Source organism: Salmo salar, chromosome ssa14 (assembly GCF_905237065.1).
Source record: "Salmo salar chromosome ssa14, Ssal_v3.1, whole genome shotgun sequence".
In the NCBI taxonomy this organism is placed as follows: Eukaryota; Metazoa; Chordata; class Actinopteri; order Salmoniformes; family Salmonidae; genus Salmo; species Salmo salar.
Window position 1 is genome coordinate 65468298 of NC_059455.1, and position 19048 is coordinate 65487345.

The 19048-nt window shown below is 43.0% G+C and overlaps 1 protein-coding gene across 2 annotated transcripts in view; it reads right to left on the minus strand.

Moving 5' to 3' along the window:
- Positions 1-4519: 4519 nt before the first annotated feature.
- The window catches only part of LOC106569930 (zinc fingers and homeoboxes protein 2), a 32632-nt gene continuing 18103 nt past the window's right edge, over positions 4520-19048 (minus strand). The window contains exons 1-3 of one of the 2 annotated variants that reach the window (XM_014141690.2): positions 13195-13321; positions 5857-8865; positions 4520-5562 (exon numbers count right to left, since the gene is read on the minus strand). In XM_014141690.2, the coding sequence (XP_013997165.1) occupies positions 5860-8694 (2835 nt within the window). In that variant the 5' untranslated portion in view covers positions 8695-8865; positions 13195-13321 and the 3' untranslated portion in view covers positions 4520-5562; positions 5857-5859. Of the gene's footprint in view, positions 5563-5856; positions 8866-13194; positions 13322-19048 lie in introns of those variants that run through there. The other variant, XM_014141688.2, reaches the window with a different exon arrangement.

Below are 19048 nucleotides of genomic sequence, written 5' to 3' on the forward strand. Positions count from 1 at the left end.
ACCCTGATTCACAAGGCAAAGGGAATTCATGCTGTATAGCTGTTGACAGATATACCATTAGGCCACCATCTCTAGACTCCCGAACAGTTCTGCCCACGCACGCTACTCATCAGACCGAATCCAGTCTGTCGTCTCATATTTGCCTTTGTCTTCCGAGTTTGAAACTGGGGTATGATCCAGGGTAGAGGGTTCACTGCTGAACAGCGGTCTGTTCTCAATGTACTGCACAGCACTGCTGAGCCGAGCCTAAAAGAATTGGGCTGAAGACACCACAGATGGATCTCCCTGTCTGAAAAGGGGGCTGTTACACAATTGAGGGCATTGAAGTCTGAAGTGTACAAAGAACGTATTCAAGCAGTGCGTTATTTTTCGGGCAGCATGTTCTGTTTAAAATCACATTTGCCATCTGGTGGCTGATGGACATTGTTCTCGGCTGCATCAGTTTCTTACCTGATTAAGGCTGCATGGCGATCCAATTCAAATCGGTAAGAGACCTCCCTTCAATGTATCGCAGTGGAACGCTCTTGAAAATGACTTGGCTGAACGAATAAATGTGTCGCTACTGTAATGATGTAATGTTTTTGTGACTCTTGCACAAGCTTTACAGTTGGACACAGAAAGCAGGTATTTTCATCTCACCATTTATAGTTTGGGACACTGTCTCTTATGGTTCCACTAGTCTCAAATATTCATGTTGAAATAAATGTAAAGAGTAAATAGACAAAAATAATAATAATCCTGACCAGGGTAGTGACCCAATTTCAAGTTCATGTCTAGCTTTAACTTTGTCTTCTCTCTGCTCACAACGTCATATCCCATTCTTCATCGAGATACGGACTGACTGACATGTATGCATTCATTGCCCCAGTGATACAATCCAATAATATTGATGTTCATATGCTGAAGCCATGATACACTATATATACACAAAAGTATGAGGACACCCCTTCAAATTAGTGGATTCGGCTATTTCTGCAACACCGTTGCTGAAAGGTAGGTGTATAAAATCGAGCACACATCCATGCAATCTCCATAGACAAACATTGACAGTAGAATGGCCATACTGAAGAGCTCAGTGACTTTCAACGTGGCACCGCCATAGGACGCCACCTTTCCAACAAGTCAGTTCATCAAATTTCTGCCCTGCTAGAGCTGCCCCTGTCAACTGTAAGTGCTGTTAAGCCTAAATTCACCATGCGCAATGCCAAGCGTTGGCTGGTGTGGTGTAAAGTTTGCCACCATTGGACTCTGGAGCAGTGGAAACACGTTCTCTGGAGTGATGAATCACGCTTCACTGTCTGGTAGTCCGACAGACAAATTTGGGTTTGGCGGAGGCCAGGAGAACGCTGCCTGCCCCAATGCATAGTGCCAACTGTAAAGTTTGGTGGAGGAAGAATAATGGTCTGGGGCTGTTTTTCATGGATCGGGCTAGACTCCTTAGTTCCAGTGAGGGGAAATCTTAATGCTACAGCATACAATGACATTCTGTACTTCCAACTTTGTGACAAGAGTTTGGGGAAGGCCCTTTCCTGTTTCAGCATGACAATGCCCCCATGCACAAAGTGAGGTCATACAGAAATGGTTTGTCCAGATTGGTGTGTAGGAACATGACTGGCCTGCACAGTGCCCTGACCTCAACCACATCAAACACCTTTGGGATGAATTGGAACATCTGGCCAACATCAGTGTCTGACCTCACTAATGCTCTTGTGGCTGAATGAAAGCAAGTCCCTGCAGCAATGTTCCAACATCTAGTGGAAAGCCTTCCCAGAAGAGTGGAGGCTGTTATAGCAGCAAAGGGAGGACCAACTCCATATTAACGGCCATGATTTTGGAATGAGATGTTTGACGAGCAGGTGTCCGCATATTGTTGGTCATGTAGTGTATGTTCTGAATAGTTGCGTCTGACGTGTTCTTTCAATGCAGTCAGTGCTGACAGCAAAGTTCCTCTTGGGGTTAGAGAAGTGTCACACCCTAATCCCCCTGGTTCCAGTAGTCCACCCTGCATTACCAGTTCACGTTAATCTGCCTGGCGTTTGTATTGTGTCAGCGAGGTATCTTGCCAATCGCACCAAGTCACACCACACAGTGTGCAGGTTTATCTAGGTCACAGCTGACATGAAAGCATGCTGCAGGTACAGACATTTTAATCACGCTCGCTCTAACCAATCCTTAAATGCCAGTTTTAATAAACTGTTCCCAGACGTTTCAACAATGTTGTACACCCCCCATAGTTTCGATGTCGATGCATTTCCTGCACGGCCACCGATAGTAAAGTCAGCTATTTGGTCCTCAAAGAGAATGTAGTGTCCTCAAAGCGCCTTTGACATTCTCTGGTGCAGTTTCATCCTGTGGTGCATCTGTTAATGGGCAACTATATATTTTTTCTCTCATTTTGATCAAAGTCACTAGTCCCTGAGGTTTTCTTTGACATTGTAAAGCCTCCGTTTATACCTGCAGCTTACATGTGTCCTCATCTTGCCAGTTTACACTTGTAAGATCTGATCAAAATAAGTTCATAATGCGTCCGTCTACCCCGGTCTAAAAATTTGGGCACAATCAACATGAGGACAAGACCATGACAAAGGGTGCATGTTAGAAGCAGGTATAAACGTGGATAGAGACCCGACAAATACATGTATACTTTGTCCCTCGTGTCTCAGGTCAATACAAATATTTAGATTGATATTTTCAACAAGTCACACGAATAAGTCTGTGACATCTGAAAAATGGACCAAGAGATCTGTTCCATAGCCAGATCAATGATTATGTGCCACTCGTAGGATCCTTTAGCTGTGTCGATGACAGATGTACTTGGTTATTAGTCCATTAACTCTAATCATCAACAAATTCATACCCTTATCTTTCACTTTCAGACGTTGGACCAAAACATTACAATAGGGGTTTAAGTATCAATTCTTCCAGTTTTGTTTAGGAGTCGACGAGGGACCACCTGCTCACCTTCCTAATGTTTGAGTAGACATGGGTGGCAGCGCCTTTTTGTTGACACCAAAGTTCCTGTGAGCTCATTATCACTTCCTCCTGTTAAGCACTTCGCAGTGTTGGCCGACCTTGGCTCGGAGGCCCAACAGTGAGCAGCCTGGAGAGGTATCTGATTTCTGTTCCACCTGGCCCATTATTCCTGTGTTTGACCAGCCGAAATATAGGCCTGTAGGTATTGCAGAGGGTTTTGCAGGCTCTCTTTTCTTCTTGATATCGTGGCAAAATAACAAGTGAAGCACACTTCAAAACTGAGGTTTTGCTAACTTTGCGTACTCACTGGGAACCCTTGTGGTGTCATGTATGAGAATACTATAAACAGGAGGCTTGCTCTTTGCCTAAATGAATCACACTGGTGTATTGGGTTCTGTTGGTGGGCCCATGGCCAGTCAGCCCAGAGGGATTAGCTCTGTACTGTACCATTTACATCTCCAGCTAAACCTCCCGAGACACATTAAATCTGCCAAGAGTACAGGAGAGAATGCCAGGCCAGTGCACTCTGTGCCCCATTACAGCTGTTACTCTCCTCTCTAAGCCTCTCATAACATACTTTAAATTAGGTTGGTAGATGGTATACCAACATCCCAAAATGATTTTTGTTAAAAGAAATGGCCCTGGCCATCAGGAAGTGGAAGATTTCCAGGAAGTGAAACACCACTATATTGGATGCCAAAAAAAATTCCCCCCAGAAGTAGGTGGCAAAGGCCAGAAATCACATTCCCGCCCAATAGTGGCACAGGATTGAAAGCTGAGCGGAGTTATATGTATCATCATTGTGGAGTACAGGCTAAATAGTCCCCTCTTGTTCCATGAGATTGGCAAAGTGATTCATTTAGAGCAGGAAACTGTTTTGGAAATCAAATAAACAGTCTGCAGATTAGCGCATAAGCACTGAAACAGTACAAGTTTCCTGCAATAACAGTAAAGTCCCATATGGTCTGAAGTGGTAAAATGTGTTAAGGGTAAAGGCTTAAAAAAAACAAAAAAAACAATCCTCATTGATACACCCCATACAAGCTTGTTCGATCCAAAAGGAGAGAGCACACTTCCAATATGCACTAATTACTTAATTCACACAGTATGTTTAGGTAACATTACAAGGTGGAGCTTGTACAAGTTTAAATGATTTTGTTTGGAAATGACAACATTACATTTTTTCCCCCCAAAATTCATAATGAACACATCCAAAACAAATGCAATAGATCAATTGCGTAATGGTAATTGCATACAAACTAGACTGTTGGCTCTCACAAGCTTTGTTGTGGGCTACATGGAAAGATGGCCACTATTAACAGCCCTCTCAATTATAACCACAAATAAGATGGTTACATAATGGTTTTCACACAGGACTAATAGTGAAAGGTTAATGAGCCAAGGGTAATTTGATTGGTAGTCCAGCCGAAAGCACTCACAGGATTTAACACATTAACATTTAGCTGATCTCAGAAAGGTTTCTTTACAATACACTGCAACCAAGAAACCTCATGACATGCTGCATACATATGACAAAGAGTAAACACTGTGTGCTACCTTTAAAAAAAGGCTTCTGTTTTATTAGATTACAGCAGACGTCAACTGGTTTTTGAAAAGAGTAAGCAGGACCTTGGCATAAATACAGTATATGTCTTGACCATGACACTACGGCGGGAGCAGTACATAAAGAGCTTGTATTGGTTTGTTTCTACTGTCTGAATGGAACTAGCACTACTTCTATTAAGCCAACATGTATGTATAAAGGCTATTACAGATGTGTATGTTCATCTGCAGAAACAACAAATAAATCAAATAGAGAAAGATATTAGAATATGATGTAGGCAGCATGATTCTAGATTTGTTTCAATGTGATTATTTCTTTCTGGTTTTGCCACTGACCGTTCTTTTCCTCTAACGTTGGTCCACAACATCACATGGTCAAACAAGCATGTTCCTTACAAGAATGCAGGTTGGCTTTGAGGCCAGAAATAGCACTTCAGAACAGTAAATAGTTTGATTTGATGTGAAGTAAGTCCACATGACAAGAGGGAACTGCAACGGAAGTTCAGCATTAGAAAACTGACTGAAGTATTGCCAACAGTTGTAGTGGTTCATTGTGTTTCATTACAAAATGTAGGACAGACCACTAAGACAGACCACTGTAAGACCAACTGGAGCGAAAAAAAGGGACGAGTTGCTCCCATTATAAAATGTAACAAAATTCCCCCAAAATTTTACAAATCTGTAGCAATACAGAAAAAATATATTTACAAGAACCTTTTTTTAAAAGTGTAATAATGCAGCAAATCCAGCTTTGGCACTCTACGATCACCACCTGGTCAGTGCTTCAGGCACACATTCAGTACTCTGTGTCTTCTACTTCATCCTAAATCACGCACAACATTATCACCATGTTTAAAAAAAAAAAACCGTTCTACGAAGTTAGCTCAACCTTGAGGAAGTGTTGGGCACAAACTGGGATGGAACAAGCAAGAAATAATTTGTTCAGAAAATACAATATTCAATAATTAAACTCTTTCCTTTTCTTCTCAGCTCCTGTGTGGAACTGACAGTGGCAACTTTTCTCACCTGCAAGGAAGAAAAATTGTCCAGTCATTAAATTTTACACAGTTGGAACAACACTTTCACAAGAGCCCTGATAATTCCTAAAAGGGATTAAAAAGCTATTCTACTGCCAACAGTCAGGGCTTTCAATGCCTTGGTCCCATTGGTAACTAGAACATGTTGTGAAATGCAGCTACTATAGTAAAAAACATGTGCTATTCTATAAAACCTGTGACTACTCCCAAAAATCTATTAGTAAGAGACTGATTTCTATGTTTTGGGAATGTTATTTAAATCAAGTTTGATACACTTTCTTACCCTTTATCCAGTCACCCTTCCAGAAGCATCCTCCATCACCCTGTCTTTGTCCGAGACCAGTTCCTTAGCACCCATGAGTGCATCCATCCCCTTGGTTTCATCCATCCAGCTCCCGAACCCCTCTCGATAGCCTCCATTTTGGCCACCATTCTGGCTGCCATCAGATGTGTTTTGTTTAAATTTTCCAGCAAACCATTCTTTGATCTCTTGGCTCCCAAGACTGGCATGCTCTGCTAGCCTCCCAATATCCTCCACCTTGGGTGCTTTTACTTCCTGGTAGCGCTTGATTATGCTGAAAGCATTCTCTGTGCTCAGTAGCGGCCCCTCGCCATTTTGCCCACTGCTGTTCAGTTTATGGAAAAGCTCCATCCACTCCAAGGTCCCACTCTTCAGGGCTGACCTGCTGTCCTTGAACCAGCGGACGATTTCTGTGCGAGCAAGGCCTGTCTGGTCCTCAAGCTGATTGTATTCTTCAGGGGAAGGCCACTGAGTTTGTGCAAAAACATCCTTGAGAAGCCCCAAGGATTTGCTGTCTAGAGGCACTGAGCAAGTGGTGGTTGGGGCAATGGGGGCAATGATGGCAAGGGGAGAGCTTCTTGGATGGCCACCTTGTTTACACACACCATTCAGTGGTCCATGTTGTTGCTGCCGCTTATCAATGTACAGTCTCTTTGAGCCCATGGAGTTTAGAAGGGCTTGTTCAAGGTTGTCACGCAGCGCCCGGCGCTCTAAAAACCAGCTGTCAATTTCCTCCCGTGACAGTCGGGATGCATTCACCAGATTGTCAAGGTCATTGTATGTTGGGGAGCTGTTTCTCTGGAAGTTCTCTTCTAGAATCTTCAGCTGCTCAGAGGTCTTTCCTTTCATTCTCTCCAAGAGTGGAAATTGAGTGGGGACTGATTTTTGCTGCTCTGGCTTCGATGCTAGCTCATTGTCCAACTGTAGAATGCCGTTGTCTGCATGGGGCCCTTGGTCATGAACCCACTTTGCATCCCCCCGAGAGACACCATTGGCTTCCCCAAGAGGGGTGAGCACTTTGTCCTCTGAGAGACATCCTCTGATATATCCGGCTTTCAGCTCTGTTATTTGCACTTTTGTTTTCTTGCTGTCTGGGGAAAAGCTAGGGAGCTGGAATGGGCCCTTGAGGGAAGTCCGTGCTGACTTGATTATGGTTGGCCTCCTCACTTGAGAGGCAATGAGAGGGGGTGAGATTGGTAACTTTAAGTCTAAAGCCAATAGAGAGTGGGTGATTGGAAGCTTGTCTTTAGAGACTAATGAAGGAGGAGGGAGCATATAACTCTTGAATTGAGGGGGGACAATAGGGGACACAATAGGCCTCTTCATCTCGGGGAAGACTGGAGAAGGTGCCATTGGCAGCTTGATTTTGGGGTTCACATGTGGAGGTCCCATGGACAGTTTTCCTTTAGATGCCATGAGAGGTGCTGCTGAGGACCTCTTCATCTCAGAGGCAATAATAGGAAGTGCTACAGAACTCTTCAGTTCAGGTGGGACTGGGGGTGGGGCCATGGGAAGTTTCTCTTTTCGGGGAACTGGAGGAGGGGCCATTAGTATCTTCTCTTTTGGGTCTTCTGCAGGGGCCGCCATGGGGCGCTTTAAATCTGGGGCGGATGAAGGAGTTGCCATGGGTCGCTTGAGAGGTTGCACATAACTGGCTACAGTCACTGCAACAGGAGCACAGGTCATGGTTGATCCATTAGCAATACTTGTCAGTACTAGACTAGACTGCCCAAAGCTAGTCTGAATAAGGGGCTGGGTGGCTTTGGCAGGCTGAGAGATTGGGGTAGGCAGAACGGTGAAAGTCTGATGCATGGGTGGGATGGAGCCATTGAACATTTTCTTCCTGGCTTCCTCAACTTCCTCTGGTGACCAGGTGATGCCTTGCTTTAGCCGTTGGGTAGTGAACCACACCTTTATTTGCTCTTCTGGGTGCTTGGACGCAGCAGTGAGCCAGGACAGCTCAGCATGGGTTGGGTAAGGGAATTTGTTAAACGATGTCATTAGGGTTGTATTATTGTCCAATGAAGTATTATATTGGGTAGAGTTCAGAGGAACAGCAATTGTTGGTACAGAACTGAAGTTGGGTGGTCGTTGGAGCAATGGCATTACATACGAGAGCCCTTGAATGATCGTTGGTTCAGGGACGATCATCGTGCCGTTTATGTTCACAGCAGTGATTTGATCTTTTGGGATAAGGTTTTCCAACGGGTTCTCCAAATCATTCCCTTGGTAGAGGGACTGTATGTTGTCCATTTTTGGCTTGCCGTTATTCACCGTAGTTGGTTTTCTCGGTGGAAAAGTGACAAAGCCGTTACCACCTTGTCCGTCTGCAGTATCGCAGAAAACTGAATTGGTCTTGCCTTCGATTGTCTGCTCCAAGATGGTCTGGTTATTTACTTTTACCCTCTTGAACTTGAAGTTGGTCTCTTCAGGGTGTTGGGTCTCATTGTGGTCTGTTAGAGAGTCAAACTTTTTGGTGCTGAAGTTGCACACGGCGCACAGGTAGAGGGGGTTGAGTATAACATTGGGGTGACTGGAGTCTACGTGCTCTTTAAAGTCATTCAGGTTCTGGGTGGAGAAGGTACAGTATTTGCACTCATAACCTCCATGCTGCCTCCGCCGGGGCATAGGATCAGCTTCCGCCACAACTTTTGCTTCTATAGTGTCTTGTAATGTCTGGTTTTGATTTTCAACAGACTCTGAAGACCCATTTTTGGTCACAATGTCAGTGGACACTTCCACTTCTTCCAAGTCATCCTGCTCCATCATGTCACTTACCCGGATCATGCAGGGGTTGGATGATTTTCTGCGTCTGGACATTGCTGGTGACTGCTGTGGGATGTTATTTGGGTCAAGGGGAGGGTAAGTCTCCAGTGTTTGAGGAAGACCCTGCTCCACTACTGTCCTGGGTTTGCAGTGGTGTCTCCTGCTGACTGTGGACGTCAGCTCCCGTGTGCGGCTTCATTAGAGTTCATCCCAGATGGCATTCACCTGGAATAAAAGTGTAAAAAAAATGAAATGTTAAAGGGGCAATCCGCAGTTCAAAAAAGCTGACATGAAAATGATAGTTTTAGACATGTTTTGAGGCTATACAGTGTTTGTTTAAATTTACTTTGTATACAAACATTGGAGTTAACAAGCTTACATTTTGGGTTCTGTTGGGGTACGACAGTTAAAGTTAGTTTAACTAAGTTCATGAAGTATTTATAAGTTATATTCTTCATGAATCAAATGGGTACATATCATTCATTGATAAGTCCAAAAATGTATGTAGCAATGCAGATTGGCCCTGACATCATCACCTAATCTCACTCTTGTAAAACTAGTTCAAAACTACATACAGTAGCTCTATAAATTCTACATATCATTAAATATCTACAGAGAGGGGGCCTAAACTGCAGTGCTGAGGTGTGACTTTCAATACAAAGTTTAACTTCAAAGAATATCCTTCTATCATTTTATGGTAGACTCTGACATTCACACAAAATCAAATGTTATTGAGTGCCAAAAGAGTCATATTCAGGCATTCTGAAGCGTAACATGTGTGCCAATGTTAGCACAAAGCAGAAAAACTAGGCCAGGGCCTGAGTGAGACTTGTGATGGGGGGGGGGGGGAGGGGGGGAAGAAGTAAAATCTAAGACAACTTACTTATCTAATAATGACAGTATCCGAAACCTTAGTGTATTAGCCATTTTAAGTCATTGAACTTGTAGCTTTATCATTTTAATTCAATTTGTAGGCTACATGCAATGGTTCTACCCAAGCTAGCCTACAGTAACTAAATAACATTAATTAGGCCTATAGTATAAGTATATTTTATTACCAACAAACTTAATCGCCCCTAGCAAAACCGTGAACGTTTTTTTTGTTCAGGTTAATAGACAAAAGTATCATTATGCCACGTCAGCGTGGTTTTATCAATTGTATACCTAAGTCTGTCTTGACAAACTTTACATCTAGTCTAAAATACTCTGAACTTAAATGACACCTAGAACTTTCAACACCAGTCTGAAAATGCTCTGTAGGAAAACAACCATGTTAAATATTCATTAGCACCATGAGACGCGTGTCTAAAAAGCATTCATTAAATCAATCATTCATTATCCACACAGGGCATGAAACAGTAAATAGGCTACATAGTGTCAACGTGCCTAAAGGCACATGACACACCAAGAAATTGACCATATGACTTCCTTCCTGAAGATTGCATACAGTATTGACTATTCATGTGACGCAGAAAAACACGGCATGTTTTTAAAGCAAAACTGACAGCTTTAGGCCAATATTCTGTAATCCAAGTAATATTGTATAAAAAGCTTGGCAACAGTGTCCTCCGCTCTATGTCTGTCAACATGCTGGGCTGCAGGGATCATGTTTACTTGCAGCTTAAGAATGCAACATGCCATGCATCTCGTCACTTCTACCTGAACAACAGTCTATGGCATGACCACAAAAGATTCTCCTTAAAATATGGAAGATTATTCAAACACACTTGCCGCAAACATTATTCAGCCTCATCAAGGCACGCTGAATTCTACTCAAACGTTATTTTTCATGCCCATATCGCCCAGAACTGAATAATAAACTAGATTAATAATTCTTATATTAGTATTTTATGGGCACGTCCTCCTTCCTAAATGAAATAGATTCAGTGGCTCCTTATAAAACGTACAAAATTAAGTCTGCTTTAATTTCCATGGTGTCACTATGGCAACAGCAGAGACAGCGAGGTGCCCTTCTGCTACCTCACCGCTGCATATTAACGATTTCTTCTCACAGGTGCTAATTAGGCGAGGAGGGCTTGCTGTCGAGCAGAGCTCGGGCCAGCCACAGTGAACAGCGTGTGGCGAAGGGTCCTCTGCAAACCCCGTCGGGACGATCCGTTCCGGCTGATCAGTGACGCTCGCCTGGGCAGGCCTTCACCACGCCACGGAGGCAGCAGGACTGGGCTGATCAAACATGCATGAGCCTGTCTGTCTCGTGTCCTCGGGTAACTCTCAAAGCGCCAGTCAGCCAAGGGGGGACATAAGCCGGCCTCCAGACTGCCTGGGATATGACTTAGACCTCATCTGTGCATACTGGCAGATTAACACACTTCATAAATGGTGGCAACACAGACTTCCTAAAAATCAAGGCAATTCCCTCTAAAGAAGACTGACAGTGACATATGCCAGAGATGTTCAGGGATCTATACAGTGCAAAAAAGTGCTGAAGATTTCTAAGTGGTGCAGGGAACTCCTCCGGTGCCAGTTGAGAGAACAAATGCAATGAATCATCATGGATGATCAATGTCCTGTGCAGCCAGAGCCGACTGGGTAAAACCCCTGAGGCAGCCTCTACTGAGTCACATACACACAGCCCTGCCCCGCAGACAGCTCTCCATCACAACAGAGAGAAAGTAAGAGGGGACAGAGAATAACAAGAGACTGAGCATGTTATGTAGGGTCCAAACCAATTCTACAAGTGGATAGCGGTATTTGTGATCAGACTGTAGGCTAATTACTAACACAAAAAGGAACTTCCTATTTACTATAAAACAATGATTATATCCTCGGAATATTAACACCAGTAAGGATAAGGATTCCTGTAGGATTTCAGACTACACCCCCTAAAGACAATGAGGCATCAATTGTTCTCTCAAATGAAAACAGGTTTTCATTTGTTGTCCTCAAACACCGATAGCCGAGTTCATTCAGCATCATGCAATCCAAACAAGCAGTTCTAGAGGATCATGTTCTCTTTTCCCCCTGTAGAGTCATTTCCAGATCAAAGGGTGGACTGACTGACTGACATTCAATATCAAAGTCCTCAAATAGTGCAGTGGACTGAGGAAACTTTGCATGGGTCTGATTTCAAAAGCATGTTAAATCTAAGCTCATCGGCTAAATCTTGCTCCATTTGGTTAAACGTTTTGTTAAGAAGTGCTTTGCCAGTGAGAGGAGACGAAACCCAAATAATACAGCAGCTCATATCAATGAGACAGGCAAATTTGAATGAGCACAGAATTAATTTAAATCTCATCAGGCCGCCCTTTAATACCTTATCAGTTCTGCATGGAGACAACGGACGTTATCGCATTAGTCCCCCTTTGGTGTTTCGTAAGTCAGTGTAGCTTAATTGAAGTGATTAGACCGTTACCTTTTAGGGGAATAGCTCATGGGAAGTTATGCACTGTGCTGTTGTCTTTGGCAACATAGGTCGGTTTAATATCTTCAGTGTAGAACTGTACAACATACACTACATGACCAAAAGTGTGTGGACAGCAGCTCGCTGAACATCTCATCCCAAAATCATGGGCATTGATATGTAGTTGGTCCCCCCCCCTTCTGCTATAAAAACAGCCTCCACTTCTGGGAAGGCTTTCCAAAAGATGTTGGAACATTGCTGCGGAAACTTGCTTCCATTCAGCAAGGTTGGGCACTGATATTGGGCGATTAGGCCTGGCTCGCAGTCGGCATTCCAATTCTTCCCAAAGGTGTTCGATGGGGTTGCGGTCAGGGCTCTGTGCAGCCCAGTTAAGTTCTTACACACCAATCGACAAACCATTTCTGTATGGACCTCGCTTTGACCATGGGTGCTCGACTATGGAAACCTATTTCATGAAGCTCCCGACAAACAGCTCGTGCTGACATTGCTTCCAGAGGCAGCTGGGAACTCAGTAGTGAGTGTTGCAATCAAGGAACTTTTTAAGTGCTGTGCACTTCAGCGGTCCCATTCTTTGAGCTTGTGTGGCTTACCACTTCGCAGCTGAGCTGTTGTTGCTCCAAGACGTTTCTACTTCACAATAACAGCACTTGCAGTTGACCCTGGGCAGATCCAGCAGGGCAGAAATTTGACGAACTGACTTGCTGGAAAGGTGGCATTCCTCTTCAGTAAGACCAATCTACTGCCAATGTTTGTCTATGGAGATTGCATGGCGGTGTCCTCAATTTTACAAACCTGTCAACAACGGGTGTGGCTGAAATAGCAGAATCCACTAATTTGAAGGGGTGTCCACATACTTTTGTATATATAGTGTGTACAAATTCTTACAAAACCAATGTGCTACAAGTCAATAAATACAACACACACAAATGATACAAAACAAATACAGTCATACAATGTACACCACACAAATTGTGTAGGCTATTCCATACTTTTATATAGGGATGTAATATATATATAAATAATGATGCTACTACAGACTTTTCCCTACCTTTTTATATAGATATGTCACCCCCCCCCCCAAAAAAACACATTTTCTAGGGGAAATACTTATCTGGTAGGGAAAAGTTGGTAGTAGCATCATTGTGCAAGGCTTCATTCCAAACAACTCTTACCATGTTCAATCATTATGCTCAGATTGATGCCCCTGAAACTTTGATGGCAGTTTTGGATCCAAGCTACAGGGGTGAATTCTCCTCAGATGGCCATGGGACTGGCATGTTGCTATGGAAACAGCCAAACCGGAGATAAGAGTGATTCAATCTACTCAAAGACCTTTTGATGGAAATTGTTTCGTTTTGATTAACCTTTCTGGGAAGGAGTTCCGCCTACAGCCAGTGAAATTGCAGGGCACCAAATTCAAACAGAAATCTCATAATTAAAATTCCTCAAAACATACAAGTATTATACACCATTTTAAAGATAAACTTCGTTAATCCAACCAGTGTCCGATTTCAAAAAGGCTTTACGGTGAAAGCACACCATGCGATTATGTTAGGTCAGCGCCTAGCCACAAAAAAACCATACAGCCATTTTCCAAAGAAGGAGAGGTGTCACAAAAGTCAGAAATAGCGTTAAATTTAATCACTAACCTTTGATGATCTTCATCTGGTGGCACTCCCAGGACTCCATGTTAGACAATAAATGTTTGTTTTGTTCGATAAAGTTAATCTTTATGTCCAAAAACCTCATTTGAAATTGGTGTGTTATGTTCAGAAATGCATTGTCTCAAACAAACATCCGGTGAAAATGCAGAAAGCCACATCAAATTACAGAAATACTCATCATAAACATTGATATAAGATACAAGTGTTATACACACGATTAAAGATACACTTCTTGTTAATCCAGCCGCTGTGTCCGATTTCAAAAAGGCTTTACGGTGAAAGCACACCATGCGATTATGTTAGGTCAGCACCTCGCCACAAAAACCATACAGCCATTTTCCAACTAAGGAGAGGTGTCACAAAAGTCAGAAATAGCGTTCAATTTAATCACTTACCTTTGATGATCTTCATCTGATGGCACTCCCAGATCTCCATGTTAGACAATAAATGTTCGTTTTGTTCAATAAAGTTCATCTTTATGCCCAAATACCTCCTTTTTGTTTGCGTGTTTAGTCCAGTAATCCAAATGCACAAAGCGCGGGCACAAAGTCTAGACGAAAAGTCAAAAAAGTTCAATTTGAGTTCGTAGAAACATGTCAAACGATGTTTCTAATCAATCCTTAGGGTGTTTTTATCATAAATATTCAATAATGTTTCAACCGGACAATACTGTTTTCATTAGAAAGGAACGGGAACGGAACACGCACGTGACTAAACTAAAGGCTTTCACCTGGGCTATCTGCTTAGAGTGCTCTTATTCGCTCCCCTTTCATAATAGAAGCCTGAAACAACTTCTGAAGACTGTTGACATCTAGTGGAAGCCTTTGGAAGTGCAATCTGACCCCACAGACACTGGCTATTCGATAGGCATTCACTTGAAAACTACAGAATTCCCACTTCCTGGTTGGATTTGTCTCAGGTTTTCGCCTGCCATATGAGTTCTGTTATACTCACAGACATTATTTTAACAGTTTTGGAAACTTGAGTTTTCTATCCAAATCTACTAATTATATGCATATTCTAGCTTCTGGGCCTGAGTAACAGGCAGTTTACTCTGGGCACGCTTTTCATCCAAACTTCCCAATGCTGCCCCCCCATCCCTAAAGAGTTAAATTCAGCGATGCGAGGGGCTTCTTTTTTATACTGTTGAAGGACATTCATTTATATATTTTGGTTCGGAGTATAATTGTCAATTTTTTGGCCAACAATTGTGATTAATATTCCTATTGCTTCTTGTCCCTTGTGTTCACGTTTATTCTCCTGCGAATATATCACAAACTGATGTTTGACGTTTTTATGATCTAAGAGACAATCTCTAAACTTAGTCTTTGAAATGAAAAGTACAAACAAAACAACAGCCAAACGCACACGAACAGACAACGGATTAGAACTGTTTAGGCGGAATCCCGTCTCGCCCACCTGTGAATAAAAGGGACGAGACCACGACATCTACAGGGACTGCTGTTCTCAGAGAACTGAGCATCTTGCCCGCAAACTCCACACATTAAAAGACGTTTATTTCAAAAACACCAGCCAAGCAGGGAAATAGTTTGGCTGCACATCCTGTGCTGCTTGTTTAAGCGCCGATATGGAAAACTGCAAAAAACATTTTTTCCCCCCATGCTTTCCTACTTACACCCTTGCAGACAAAAAAACAATTGAGCCTTACATTGTGGTAAAGCAGGGTTTGTGGTCACTAAACAATGGCAAAAACGCAGTAAATGGTTTTCTGCTGACCACTGACCTGCGGATGAAAGGCTAAAACGTCAATCCACTCAAATTTGGAGCTTGCTTATGAAAAGTTATGAAACAATACATTAGCCCATTACAGTGTGATGCTGTAATCTGTGGTGGAGAAACCATTCATTTGTAAGTGCAAACAGACTGGGAAAAGGGCTACGTAGAGGAGAGGCACTTGTGTGTGCGTGTGTGTGTGTGTGTGAGCGCGCTGGAAGGGGTGTGTGCTGAATCACTCTGTGTGGTAGCCAGCTGCTTCTCTACATGTGGGGATGTCCAGCAGGAACTGGAGCCAGTGGAGCGGCAGACTCCATGGCTTCTTTCCCAGAGGGTTTAAAGGGGATGTCTGGGGGGAGAGAGAGAGGGGGACAAGAAGGGGGTCTGATGGAGACAAGGCAGAAGGAGTGGGCAGCGTTTTCGGCTGTTGTTCGACAGCAAATACATAGATTTTGCCAGACACCTGGTCTGGGGAATAAAACCGTATCAGAACTCGTAGCAAGGGGCCTCCCGAGTGGAGCAGTGGTCTAAAGCACTGAATCGCAGTGCAACTAGAGATTCTGGGTTTGAGTCCAGGCTCTGTCGCAGCTGGCCGCGGACATTGACCCATGGGGCGGCACACAATTGGCCCAGCGTCGTCCGGGTTAGGCTGGCAGGGATGTCCTTGTCCCATCGCGCAGCGACTCCTGTGGCGGGCCGGGCGCAGTGCACGCTGACACGGTCGCCAGGTGTACGGTGTTGCCTCCGACACATTGGTGCGGCTGGCTTACAGGTTAAGTGGGCACTGTGTCAAGAAGCAGCGTGGCTTGGTTGTGTTTCGGAGGATGCACGGCTCTCGACCTTCGCCTCTCCCAAGTCCGTACAGGAGTTGCAGCTATAAGACAAGACTAACTACCAATTGGATACCACAAAATTGAGAATTTTTTTTTTCCAAAAATAACGGGGACAACAGGTCTTTTTGTCTTTATAGACAAATGAAGGAGACTGATGTCTGTCTAAAATATAATGTTCATCCAACAATGTATGCATGTAGGATACATGCAAGATCAAGTTTCTAACACTGTCCACGCAAGGTGTAAGTAAATTATGAAAGCAGCCAAAAATATGGCTAAACATAGGCAAACAAAGTATGGGAGTTGAATTAAGCCTCCCATGTACCAAGGACAAGCACACAGGTGAGATTCAAGGAGAATGACATAGATCACTTGATGCTAGAGAACACATTGGGGAGAGCATCTGCCATTAAGGTGTGCTTGTCATCCGGTATGAGATATACATTATGTGTGAGTGTTTACATTGCAGTTCCTTGCATGGCTTTTAATGTTGGGCATTCTTCATGGTTGTATGTGAAGCTGTTGAAAGACCTAGTCTAAATCTGCACCAGAATCACTGTTTTCCTGACAGATATGAAGTATTCTATTACCACTGGGGCAAGGTAGGAGACATCACTTGGGTGAACTGCTTTAATGGCAGAGGTCGAGGAGAACTAATGTAGTGATGTGTGAGACGGATCAAAAGACTGTCATGACCCTTGGTAACACGCCATTGCACAAATAAACAACCCCAGATGGGTCTCGCTCCAACATTCAAATAAATACTGAAAAGTGCAATTTGTTATGCGGCCCATTAATTCCAGACACAATATTCACTTATCTGTACCAAAAATCATTATTTATAGTAGATGGAAAAACATAGGCTAGATGCTGTATATTGTATGCTTGTTTACCTGAAAAGGGTGAGGCATCTACAATGAACTTGAATCAGATGGGAAAGGCAAAGAGATGTTGTCGAATTTTAGGTTAATGAAGCATCTACTACACTTTAATAAACCCTGAATGAACCCTTAAAGATAACTTTGAGACACATTCATCTTGAAAGAAATTAGTGAAAAAATGTCATCCATGTGTGTAGTGATTACTGTGTACAGTATTCTAGAGGTAACACTGAAATTCCCTTTGCTGCATGTTCTACCATCTGACTAACCATCACAGGGATTTTTCTGTTATTGAAATCTTTGGGTGGGAAACCTAGGCTTTTTTTTTTTTTTCTCAGGCTGCCTCAGTCCAAAAAAAATATTTTTTCGGGATGGAAAAACACTTTCAGTGTAAATGTATGTAGAAAAATACAATGGACACACATTTTGGGTCACTTGAAATGAGTTGCAAAATGAATAGTCAAGACATTGACAAGGTTATAAATAATGATTTTTTATTGAAATAATAATTGCGTCCTTCAAACTTTGCTTTTGTCGAAGAATCCTCCATTTGCAGCAATTACAGCCTTGCAGACCTTCGGCTATCAAGTTGTCAATTTGTTGAGGTAATCTGAAGAGATTTCGCCCCATGCTTCCTGAAGCACCTCCCACATGTTGGGCACTTCTTACGTACTATACGGTCAAGCTGCTCCCACAACAGCTCAATAGGGTTGAGATCCGGTGACTGTGCTGGTCACTCCAATAGACAGAATACGAGCTCTGCTTCTTCCCTAAATAGTTGTTGCATAGTTTGGAGCTGTGCTTTGGGTCATTGTCCTGTTGTAGGAGGAAATTGGCTCCAATTAAGAACTGTCCACAGGGTATGGTGATAGCCTTCCTTTAAGATCCCTTTAACCCTGTACAAATCTCCCACTTTACCACCACCAAAGCACCCCCAGATCACATTTGCCTCCACCATGCTTGACAGATGGCGTCAAGCACTCCTCCAGCATATTTAATTTTTTCTGCATCTCATGAATGTGCTTCTTTGTGATCCGAACACCTCAAACTTAGATTAGTCTATCCACATTACACCCCCCCCCCCCCAAATCTTCCTCTGTCCAGTGTCTGTTCTTTTGCCTATCTTTTCTTTTTATTGGCCAGTCTGAGATATGGCTTTTTCTTTGCAACTCTGCCTAGAAGGCCAGCATCCGGGAGTCACTTCTTCACAGTTGACGTTGAGACTGGTGTTTTGCGGGTACTATTTAATGAAGCTGCCAGTTGAGGACTTGTGAGGCGTCTGTTTCTCAAATTAGACACTAATGTACTTGTCCTCTTGCTCAGATGTGCATCGGGCCTCCCACTCTTTCTAGTCTGGTTAGACCAGTTTGTGCTGTTCTGTGAAGGAAGTAGTACACAGCATTGTACGAGATCTTCAGATTCTTGGCAATTTCTCGCATGGAATAGCCATCATTTGGCAGAACAAAAATAGACTGACGAGTTTCAGAAGAAAGTCCTATGTTTCTGGCCATTTTGAGCCTGTAATTGAGCCCACAAACGCTGATGCGCCAGATACTCAACAAGTCTAAAGGCCAGTTTTATTGCTTCTTTAAATCAGGACAACAGTTTTAAGCTGTGCTAACAATTGCAAAATGGTTTTCTAATGATCAATTAGCATTTTAAAATGATAAACTTGGATTAGTTAACACAACGTGCCATTGGAACACAGGAGTGATGGTTGCTGATAATGGGCCTCTGTACGCCTATGTAGATTTTCCATAAATTATTTTTAAAAAGCAATTTCCAGCTACAATAGTCATTTACAATGTCTACACTGTATTTCAGATCAATGATGTTTTTTGTTTTTTTTTAATGGATGAAAAAAAGTGCTTTTCTTTCAAAAACAAGGACATTTCTAAGTGACACCAAACTTAT